At 40.3% G+C, this 11,791-nt stretch overlaps 2 protein-coding genes across 2 annotated transcripts in view; one reads left to right on the forward strand and one right to left on the reverse strand.

Moving 5' to 3' along the window:
• sntb1 (syntrophin, basic 1) overlaps window positions 1–6,008 on the reverse strand; it is a 40,446-nt gene extending 34,438 nt beyond the window's left edge. The window contains exon 1 of the mRNA XM_020655468.3: window positions 5,264–6,008. Within this exon, the coding sequence (XP_020511124.1) occupies window positions 5,264–5,810 (547 nt within the window). The 5' untranslated portion in view covers window positions 5,811–6,008. The remainder of the gene's footprint in view (window positions 1–5,263) is intronic.
• A 3,851-nt stretch (window positions 6,009–9,859) lies between these two features.
• Window positions 9,860–11,700, forward strand: LOC110000244 (E3 ubiquitin-protein ligase TRIM47). Its single transcript, XM_020655484.3, has 2 exons — window positions 9,860–9,973; window positions 10,284–11,700. Exon 2 carries the CDS (start codon window positions 10,286–10,288, stop codon window positions 11,471–11,473), a length of 1,188 nt encoding a protein of 395 aa, XP_020511140.2. The 5' UTR covers window positions 9,860–9,973; window positions 10,284–10,285; the 3' UTR covers window positions 11,474–11,700.
• The last annotated feature ends 91 nt before the right edge of the window (window positions 11,701–11,791 follow it).

Below are 11,791 nucleotides of genomic sequence, written 5' to 3' on the forward strand. Positions count from 1 at the left end.
CACACACTGTCTAGACTACAGTGCTGATGACTAAACTTGATTACAAACATGCCCACACTGTAAATATTGAAATAGGCCATCCTCATAGACCCCCCCGACACACACACTCACACTGTACATCACAGTGCTGACAGCAGCACATTCACAAAGTCATGCACAAACCCATCCAGATGTCAGGTGATGACAGGTTCAGCTTGTTAAGGGATCAACAGGAGCGCTTACAGGACACTGACTCACATCCTGTCTGCTGAAGTGTGACAGATGTTCTCTATTGTTCTCAGACTTTTTTAGTTCTCAATCTCTTTGTTTCTTTTTATTTATAGGAGTTTTGGACTTGAACTTGTACAAATTAGTAAATTCCTCTTCCGCAGTGTGACTGGGCTGAATTGAACCTGGTGTGTTTCTGCTGAGACTGTAACAACTGCCAGATTTAACCCAGACTGTTTTCTCCCACCAGAGCAGGGATTGTCTAATAATAGCTAAGCTAATGTACCTTCAAATTTCTCTGGGCCTATACAAAATATGCTTCTGCTTGTTGTAAGAGCAAAACTCAGCATTTAATGACTTTGGAGGAGGATGTCTTTTTAGCTTACCTTTCAAGGACTACCCACACAATGTCAACAGTGAAAGGAAGTGATTAAACTACATTTGGTTAAGCTACACATTAACTTATCACCTGACTGAAAAGGGTAAATTGTCAAAGACTCCCAGTACAACTCATACGACATTGTAAAGTGCCCACTATAAGCAAACAAACACATAAGCAAAAGCAACAAAACAACTTATTTAGCTTCAGGGAAAGATCATGGGTTTGGGTTTAATAAGTACACTGGCTACTAAATTTAAGATATCCACTCTAATTGCTCTAAATGTGTAATAGTGTGTGTGTGTTTACCATCCATGGAGACCTCTTCCTTATGTGGACTTTCTTGCTCTTTATACTCAGTCACCTGACTTCATGGTTTGCCCTCAACTCCTACACTGACTAGAATTCCCAGGATAACAACAGATGTTAATTTGGTGTGTTCAAATAGGTCCTTATCTGGTAAAAAATACTAACCTTTTTTTTTCTCTCAAGATTATCTTTGGGGGGCTTTTATGCATTTATGGTAGAGGTCAGTGGATAGAGTCAGAAAAAGGGATGAGAGAGTGAGACTGCAGAGGGTCGGAGTTGAACCCTGGCCGCCTTGTTCGAGAACTTCAGCCTCTGTTTAGAAAGGTGCAACCAGGCATCCCCCAGACTTTTTGACTCTTTAGCCTTATTAACCAGGCACATGTTTCGACAAAACACAGTTTATAACAGAAAGTCAGCAGCAAGCAGCAATTTCAAACAACAAGCAAAATATTTTGTAACTAGCTTGGTAGTGACAGTCAAAAGAAAATTGATACACTAAAAAGTTTAAACATAAGTCAACTATTTACCATTTCCAGCTAGGAATTACAATCTAAACACCCAACTATATGAGAGCAGAAATTAGTAAAGTATCAATGCCATCAACTTAAGGGTTTTCTTTTGACATTGTTTTGGAGTTTACTTTATATAAACTAATAAGAACTCCAAAGGCTCAGATTCTCACATCCCATTATCAAATGTTGAAGAGTTACTTTGTATTCTCTACACAACTCATTACTAAAACAGGATGCTCTGCTCTGAGGTCAGTGAAAATCTATTTAGCAACCTTGGGGTTGCTCTGTTCTACCTACTCTACATTTCATAAACACATGGGAACAATTAACATCCCGCTCATATCTAGTTAATAAATAATCCGACCTCCCCTTATGAGAGGTGAGTGTTTTTTATTTAATATCTGGCTGTGAAACTATGTCATAAAGTTAGGAATGAAAGTTTAATTTCTTAAAACAAATTAACTGAACCACACACTTCTCCAAGCCAAGCTGCTTTGTATGCTGAGAGAAAAAAATAAACACAACACACCCATGGACGGACTAATTTTTCCATCTTCATTGCATTCACAAAAACAAACAATGGGAGGAAAACTAAACAGTGTAATGGACTGAACTAGGACAGCTGTGAACATAAGGAGCAGTTACCCTTGTGTGTCAATATGAGCAGAGAAGGCAGGTAAAGGTACACATGCTGTCTGTTTGAAATTTAATCGTACAGTTACAGCACACACTTTTGGCAAGTTGCTCTCTTAGAGGAATCTGTGGTGTTGGTGTTCAGCTGTGCACACAAAAAAATTGTTATGTGTGGAATGAAAGAAATGAAAGCTTGAGAGAAAAGTTCAAGTCTTGCATACTTTCTCTCCTCCACACACCTGGCCAGTGGGCGTTTTTTAACTGAACACATTTTGAGTTGTCAGAGTAGGAAAACATAACATTACCGAGGATTCTGTTTAGTTTCAACCTTGCAGTGAGACAGCACGCGCAGCAACAAAACTCTGAAACCATCAAATTAAACGCAGCAATTATAACTTTACTATATATACCTGTGTTGTTGGCTAACAGCCATAGTTCATATGATCTATAATCCACAGTTCTTGTCTTTCTTGCTGCTCTTAGTGGTTTACACAATAACTGTGTTGCGAAATGTTTCTGCTGAACCCAAAATAAAGACAAAAAGTCTTTTTTTTCACCACAAAATTGGTACCAATTAATCTGAGGGTACCTGATAATCTAGTTTCAGCTTCATTTGACTGCATCTAGATGGTGTAAAGACATGGCCATTCTACCAATAGGCCTCCATTGAAAGGTTAAACCTTAAGCATGCTGAGTGAGAAAGCATTGCTTGCCTACATTTAATAATGTATTGTGATAATTTCAGACTTTCTGTTTCATTCATAGCAAATGCTCATCTAACAATAAGGATTCAAAATGAGATAAGTTGCTCAGCCCTTCTTGCAAGCGTGTGTTTTTTTTTTAACAGTGTACTTAAACAGAGGATTTGTGCATTGACAATGTGCAATTCTTCAGTTCCTCTCCACAATGACACTTCCTATTGTTGCAAGTGAGCTCTGTGGCACATCTGAAGGACTTTGATTGATCCCTATAGGCATTCAGTTTGGGCTTGTCAGACTGCATGCTGAGCCATAGAACAGCGCCAGCAGAGATTCATCATCTTGCACAGAGGACACCTAAATAAAGTGGATGCCCTCTGACCTGGCTGGACTTGAACTGTGATCCTTCCTGTTAGGAGAAGTTTATGAAAATGTCAATCAGCTGCAGCTTGCCGAGGAGAGTGATCGCTGACTAGTTTAGCTGAATTTGTTCTCCATCTTGCTAATGAGTTTCCATGAAAGCTTGTCTGTTATGCAGCAAAATACGCACATTGAAAACATGCAAGCTCCCCCACATACACACTCACACAGACTTCACAAAACGCAGTGTGCTGAACATGTACGCGCACCATGACGCATACGGCCCTCCCAGGAGACGTGTACCATCTCTCCTATTAGTTGAATCAGATGTTTCCTCTTGATCTTTCTCCTCATGTTTCACAGTTTCACACATCATAGAAGATGGCTTACACTCAAGAATAAAAGTAGATGCATCACTTTTGTTTTATGGATTTAAAAGTCAGTGTTCATGTCTTTTCATTTCAAATTAAAGTTGAAATGCCTGGTTACGTATTTAAGCATTTTTCAAACCCCCACAGATCCACAAAACTCGATGGCAGCCACACTTTGGTGCTATTTTACCATGTTCCCCTGCTGATCACTGTTAAATAGCAGTAGTGGTGAGCTGGTGTCTCTCTGTTAGTCTTAAGTTAACCCTCACTGTCATCGCAATATCAGCCTATCAGCCGCTCTCATTAGGTCTCCTCCTGTTCACTTTCTATCTCTCTACCTCTCAGCAATTTCCCCCATTAAAGACTAATTTCTAGTCCCCCCCCCTCTCATCTCTCACTCTTTTCCTCTTCCCTCTCTATCCCCTCGCTCCTTCTTTCTTATCTCAGACTGTCTTCAGCTGGGACTTTCTTTTTCCTCATCAGTGTAGCCTCTGAATCCCCCTGGGAAGGATCATCGTCACCATGTATGAATGTGTGTGAGAGTAAGAGTGTGTGGAAAAAAAGAGACAGAGGGAGAGACACTTTGTTCTTACTATCCTGGGTCCATGAGTCCTCACAGGAACAAGAATACAAAAAAAAAAATTCAGAAGTGGGCATTAGTGTGCAACATTTTCAGATGTGCAGGGGTGTTTGCACATGTGTGTGTGCATATGTGTGTTTGTTAAGGGAGTAAAATGACCACAGAGGAATCCACCCGCAATCAGCCTAATTTTTTACCTTCACTGTTGGCTAAAATCTTTTCACAGTCTATGGCTAAAATCTACAAAATACCAACTCGGCTGCACTTTCTGTGTGAATATATTGAAATTAAGTGTGTGTGCCTCACTTTTATGTGTGCGTGTGTGTGTGCCTGTGTGCGTGTGGCTTCAGGAAAAGTGGCCATGCAGAGAAGAACATAAGGGAAGGAGATGTGAGATTAGTTTCATCCAAAATTATTCTCCCATGGACCCGCTGGTTGCATAACAAGTTTATGAACTATTCTTTTGAGCTGGCAGTCAATCACCTACCCTCCCACCCCAAGAAATATATATTTCCATACTCTACAGTGGCAAATTTGAAACACAACTAAGGTGTCTTCCCTTCTGCTGCTGTAAATCAGGCAAATTTGCATATTAAACTTTCAGTTCTCTTCAGAGACAATCTATGATGGCAACAAATTCTGACTTTGTAATAAAATATGTGATGAACTGAGGTATGAATAATATATGGGCTGCTGCATTCAAAAATACAATCACACAGCTCGAACCAGCATCTCTTTCAAGTAATGGAAAATAAATCAAAAACTACATCAGAGGTTTACCAACATTCAGAGCCCTGCTGTTCCTCATTTATTTAATCAGGGAGTGACTTACACCTGAAATGCTAAGTGAATGCAATCAACCTGCAGAGTAGTGTCCTGAGGACCACTGACCCACTGACAGCCCAGCACCAGATACAGACAGCTATGTGGATTAATGACAAACTGCTTATGGCTTACCAATAAGGTCCAGTTCAGTTTCCTTTTGATTTAGAGAGTGAGGTTAAATACTATTTCCGTGTATGCTAAATAAGAGGGGAACTCAGCAACTTGTGTCTTCGACATATGTCAAACCAATATGTGGCCTTGGCTACATAAAGATCTTACACTTCACTCTTCTCTATGCTGGGAAATCCACTACAACCCCCGCCCTTCTTCTTCGTTGGGTACCCCATTGCTTCTTTTATTCACTCATACCAAAAGAATGCCCTCCTTACCTTCCAGTGTCACCTCTTTCCCGGCCCGTTTCAGCGCCTGCACCGCCTCGTCGTGGGTCGCATCCCGCAGGTTCATGCCGTTCACGGACAGGACCGCGTCCCCCACGTACAGGGACTGGGTTTGATCCGCTGCGAGCCCCTTGAAAATCTTACTGATGAGTATAGGCATTTTGTTCTCCTTTCCTCCTTTGATGCTGATCCCGAGACCCCCGATCTCCTGCTTTGTCACCTTGACGCACCGCTTTCTGTTGGCGATCGCCTCGGGCACTCGCTCCGGGAGGTCCGTGAACGCGTTGCGCACAGTTTGGGGACCGTTGTTGGAGTTGGTATTGTTGTTGTCAAGGTAAGATCCGTTGGTAACGCCGTTGGAGTTGACATTGTCGCTCACGCTGTCTGTAACGCTGCTTTCCTCGCAGCTCAACGTGAGCGCTTCCTCGTTTAAGTTGACCAAAACTTTGTGCCACCGCTCCCGCACCAAAACCTCCACAAACCCACTTTTTTGCACTCCGGAGGCACCTGAAACTCCCGTCCCTAGTACCACCGCCATCTTTGGAGCATGTCTTTAAAATGCCATGTGATTTAGTTCCCAGCACGCTCCCAGCACATGAACTTCCACAGTGCCTGCCTCTCATTCAAGGCTGGACTTTTGCCCCTCTCAAGTTTTCTGCGGGACTTGTCGAGACGTCCTCACCATCCGACCAGCCACCCTGAGCCTTCTCGGCGCACACTGTAATCCGCTCCGCCTGCCACAGATCCTGTCTGCTGGGTGGAGTTTGCTCCCCCCCCCCCCGCCGTCAGCCGATCCCATCTCCTGATCAGATCCTGTGTGCACAAAAAAGTGTTCACCATCTGCCGGGAAGTCTGAGAGGTGACAGCTAGAGCAAAGTTGATCAGCACATTCTGGCAAATATGTCCCGTTATCAATCAGACTACACTTTGCACTATAATACCAAAAATTATATTGTGTGATATCAAAACGTATTGACGTAGGCTACTTGCTTTAAAATCAACTTAAATAGCCTATTTTCTGAATAAAAGAGGCTATTTCGCGTACAGTAATTAGGCCAAGTGGTGATGAAAAAAATAGGCCTAAAGGAAAAGTACATTTAGAAGCTTTTAAAATAAATAAATAGAACATAAGTTTCCATCTCATAGACCTGTAACCCTCTGTCACAGAAAGCGCTCCCGTTGCAGACCTGAGGTCGGTTGCGCGCGTACAGGAATGCGCATGTGCCCGTGTTCATGTTACAAAGAGAAGGAGAGAGAGGTGGGTGATTTTGTTTGGGGCTCTGACCTGGAGAGTCCCCCTCAGAGGCCTAACTCTACACCTCCTCCATCATCATTCTTATTATTAATGTTCTAGAGGACATCCCAATGCTCTGTCGAGCCTACGGGCGCCTCATGGTTCAAATATTTGAACTTTCAGACTGTGAGGGGTGAATCCGGTGTCACCACGAGAAAGACTGGAGCCTCTGGGTGCTCATGTGGCCTGTCTGAAGCGAGGCATCATTCCTGTAGTAACCAATGACTGATGGAAACTGTGCCTCACGCTGATATATTGGCAAAGCTACGACACCTACTGGTTACAATTCAAATTGACGTTGGCCTAACAGCAAGAGTTCTTTGCTTTGCTTAAAAACAGGGAAACCCTCACAGTTAAAAAGGCAAAGTTACAAAAGAAACAGTATACATCAAGTGCAATTAAAACAGTAAACAAAATGACATTCAAATATCCTCATGCAGGGAGATTTATAATTTAGATGCAACTATTGGAGTTGATTTCTGATACATGTCTTTGAATCCGTTTTCTATGGGCATTCATTGTCTCATTCTCAGTAGACGTAACAAATTACAGATTCTTGTTCAATAAAGATTTCTTCTGTTTTATTCTACAAACACAACTTCTTGTGATTGTAAATTTGAAAAGTTCCCTGACACAAACTGACTTTCATTCCCCCAAAATATTGTTATTCCTTCCAAGGAACATGAATGGTTCCTACACAGTATGTTGGATAAAGAGTCTCAAGTTAAGTCATTTCATAGAACAGCTAGTTATAAGTTAAACTCCCCCACAGGTCTGAGCCTTACCCCTCCCACTGTTTAGTTTTGATATATGGGGCATGACATGATGTGTAAAAGTATTTACATTCGTTTTAATGTAAATTTCATGAAACTGGTCAAATATGGATGGCATTGGCCTTGCAAGGTTCAGGAATTTATTCTCGCTATTGTTATTATTCATCTATTTTATCTCCTGTTGATTTTTGCTGACATGTGCCAATCACCCTGTATCTCCATCTGTCTTTGTCTTTTTCTGCCTCTCCATATATCCCACTTTCTCAGCTGGTCGCAGCAGATGGCTGTCCACCATGAGTCTGGTTCTTCTTGAAGTTTCTGCCTGTTTAAAAAAAAGGTTTTATTTTGCCAATATTGCCAATTGCTAGCCAATTATTAATTTATGTTGGGTCTTTCTAATTAATATACAGTAACATAGAATGCAGTCTAGACCTAGATGACTATTGTTGTGGTTTGGTGCTTTTTTTATGGTTGATAGATTGATTTCAAACAGTCATGTTGAAGATATATATTTCTAAATTGTTAAGTTTAATTAACTACAGTCACAATACTTAGCTAAAAGCTTGAAAAGATCTCTTTAATGTATAGCCAAATGCTGAATCAGTTTTTTTTAACACATTATCATACTATTTATTTCAAAGGGAGTTTCTCAGAATTTGTGTTTGCCATTCTCCCCTTCATGTTCAAAACTGATTTCACTGTGTGAATATATGTCTTTGCCTCTATAAATGTAAAGCAACGTTTTTTTTTGATATCATGATTTGATAATGTATAATTCCTTCTGTGTGTCATAATTAATCATTGTTTAATCACAGAGATATATATAGTTCATGCATGCTGTGTTTGCCCGCCCTCTAAACTACATCTGATCATTACAACTGAACTGTACCAAACAGGGGATTAGCGTATTTATTTTCTCGCCTGAAATGGACTAAGACTATTTTGGCTTAATGAGGTGTAGGAGCAGCAACAGATTTTTTCTTTTATGTGGAAATGAGCTATCAGATGAAATGTACATTCTTTGTTGTGGTAATGGCCTTCAAGACAAACAAACAAACACATATTGCAATATTTTTTTACAGGTGAGGTTATTTAGCAGTTTGTATTTCATCTTTTTGAACCTCCAGTCAGCCATGGCATGTTGACTTCATACTTAAACAGTAAGCAGCAGCAGAGAGATGCTTTACACATAACCATGTACATGTGGTTTATATTATTGGTCTTTGAACTTGCTTTCTGAACTGTTAAGAAAGAGAGCCATGCCATGTATATTCCTCTCATGTTTTAAGAGGAACTGAAGCTTAAAATAAGGAAATGGTTCAAGTGTTTTGCCAAAAAAAAGCCAGAAATTATGGCATCATGCCCTTACCTACATTTATGCCTTTGTGCATATGTTCAATACATTAGTGGGACCTCATAAAAAACCTTGCCCCAAAGCATTATATCGGCCAAACCTCCACAGCACAGGTACCTTTAATATTAAATACATTTAAAGGTGTGCTTTGACAACAGTCATACACACAGGTTAAAAAAGGCACAAGCAGATGAACCTGATTTTTTTTTACATTGGTTCAGACACAATAAAATGTATATAAACAACACTTTGAGTCTGAATAACTGATTTATTCAGACGTAAGTAAGTTTCAATTGCACACTAAAAGAATGCACTTTAAGTGCATGTAAAGGCTTGTTGTTAGACAGGAAGCCAGAAACTGACACAGATGCAGTTGGAAGGCTTGAAGGAGATATACTTCAGGTGAGAAGGCCTAATGCTGACTGGCTGGCTGGTTTGAGCTGAGTGACTGACTCAGAAAAACTTTGACACTGATGTTATCTCTTACTTACGTGATCTTCAGAGATGCATTGTTCATTGTTTGGAAAGTGTTTTAGATAACACTAGAAAAACAGGAAATAAGGAAATAAACTACCACTGAGTAGACAGAATAATCTGTCGGTAAGTGGAGCAGAAACCAGGGTTCTTATTATGAAGCAGATGAGTTAATGAGTAGCATGTATGTAGCCAGATGCTTGATTGCACAAGCCTTGCCGTTCAGAGTTTGGGGCACACACACACACACACACACACACACACACACACACACACACACACACACACACACACACACACACACACACACACACACACACACACAAGGACAGCAAATACACAATGATTACAGCCAGGGTTTTTGAAAGTGCATACCTGTAAGTGCACTATAAAGTTTGTGTTGTCTCTGCAACAACATGAGCAGATAAAGGAAGTAAGAGCTTGATTAACTCAAAAACAAACTGATTTCCTTTTGTTGCGTTTAGTTACAGATTCTTGATATGGTTTGAGTGAATCTGCAAACGCACACTGACACACAAAAATGACACAAGTTGTACTGAAAAAATATTTTCTAATCGAGTATCATAAATCATGCTCAAAAATATTTGTGTGTCATTTTTTGTATGACAAAGTAATTTGAGGTCAAAGCAGAATCAGATGTGAAGTGTGAGTCATGGGAGGTGGAGCAACATTTTCAGTGAAAACGAAACTTAACATTGGAACAGTCAAAAACAGTTCAACACAGTTCAGTTTGAACAGAAAGACACAGATAGGCTGACAACTGGGCAGAGCGCTCCATCAACAAGGTAAAGTTCAACACCCCTGTTAATCTTTTTACACTAGACAATCTTCTGAAATAGGTGAATTGCATTTCTCTTAATCAGGTTGACACTTTTTTGTAATGTGAAAGGATTTTCTCCAAACTTCAGTTTGCAGCCTCTTACTGACCCACTGATCACTTCCTTTTTATATATATATATACTTAACACAAGTGTGTTACCCAAATAATAATACCCAAAAATCTGCAGTATTGATTGTATTGTTATTTATAGGTCATAGTTGTAGCTTTAGTTGCCAAACAATCACTACCATTGAAGATGATTTGCTTTCCTCTAGATATGGCCACAGACAGCAGTTTCTTGTCTGAAGATCAGTTCATGTGCTCCATCTGTCTGGAAGTTTTCACCGAGCCTGTTTCTATCCCATGTGGACACAACTTCTGTAAGGCCTGTATCAGCCAGCACTGGGAAGGCAAGGAGCTGTGTAAGTGTCCCCTGTGCAATGAGAAATTCAGCAAAGGGCTCAAACTTTGTGTCAACACGGCATTCAGAGATGTAGTGGAGAACTTCAAGAAGAGACTAAATGAGATATCTAACAATGATACTCCAGCCAAAGCAGGGCAGGTTGAATGTGACTGCTGCCTTGGCACAAAGTTTAAAGCCTCTAAAACTTGTTTGGTGTGTTTGACTTCATTTTGTGAGACACACCTCGAACCTCATCGGAAAGTGGCTGCCCTACAGGGACACAAACTGACTAACGCTATCCACAACCTGGAGGACAAAATCTGTAAGAAACACAACAGGATTCTGGAGCTCTTCTGCAGGAACGACCTGACTCGTATTTGTGTTCATTGTACAGAGCATAGCGCTCATGACACTGTCCCTTTAGAGGAAGCATATGTGGACAAGTCGGCTCAGATGGTGATTCAAAAAGTGGAAGTACAGGAAGTTAAACGGAGGCGGGGAAAGAAGGGTCAGAAGTCTAAAATGCAGACCACGAGAAAAGCCAAAGATGAGGCAATAGAAGAACAAAGCCAATGTTGCTTTTTTCAATGCCTACCTGGCAATATGGGTTGTTCTGAAGGGAGATTCTGCTATCACGTTCAGCTCCCAAGAGGCACCGACTGGTTTTTAGGAGTAGTTAGAGAGTCATTATTAAGGAAAAAGAGCATCCAAATTAACCCTAGGACTGGAAGCTGGATCATAAAGTATATTCATAAATGTGGCTGTGGCATTGCTCTACATAAAAAACCTGTTGTGTTTGGCTTCACGAAAAAACCTGAGAGAATCATGGTGTGTGTAGACTATGACAACGGATTAGTGTCCTTCAGTGATGCAGAAACTGGCACCCCCATTTACTCTTTCACTGGCTGCAAATTCCAAGAGAGAATTTTTCTGTTCTGTGGTCAAGACAATTCTGGCTGGATACAATGGCTACAAATGAAGGTTCAGACCATGAATCCTCGGGATGTCTTATTATGCTTTCTTTTTATTATATTTTTTCTGATTTTATTTTCACAAAATTAAACGTCACATCATGTTTTACCAGAGCGTATTTCAAACCATTCTCATCAAATCTGAATACAGTCAGAACTAATCATGAAAGACTCATCTTTTTAAGGGCAATGTAAGTAAGTTCTGTGTAAAGGAAGTTTGATCGTTTTATCAGTGTATCAGTTTTACGTTTAAAAAAAAGGGTGAATGTATGTTTAAAATCTTTTGAAACATTGAAATAAAATAACATGTTATTGCTACAGTTGTGTCTTTATTTGGGGATGATGAATGGTTCAAATTAATTGATTGGTGGTCAATGTAATATTATTTTGTCATGACCTGCTTCTGCAT

This window comes from Labrus bergylta, chromosome 8 (assembly GCF_963930695.1).
Source record: "Labrus bergylta chromosome 8, fLabBer1.1, whole genome shotgun sequence".
NCBI classification, from domain to species: Eukaryota; Metazoa; Chordata; class Actinopteri; order Labriformes; family Labridae; genus Labrus; species Labrus bergylta.

Excerpts from the sequence above, each read along its gene's own strand:
- LOC110000244 (XM_020655484.3), top strand. The coding sequence starts at position 10,286 with ATGGCCACAGACAGCAGTTTCTTGTCTGAAGATCAGTTCATGTGCTCC.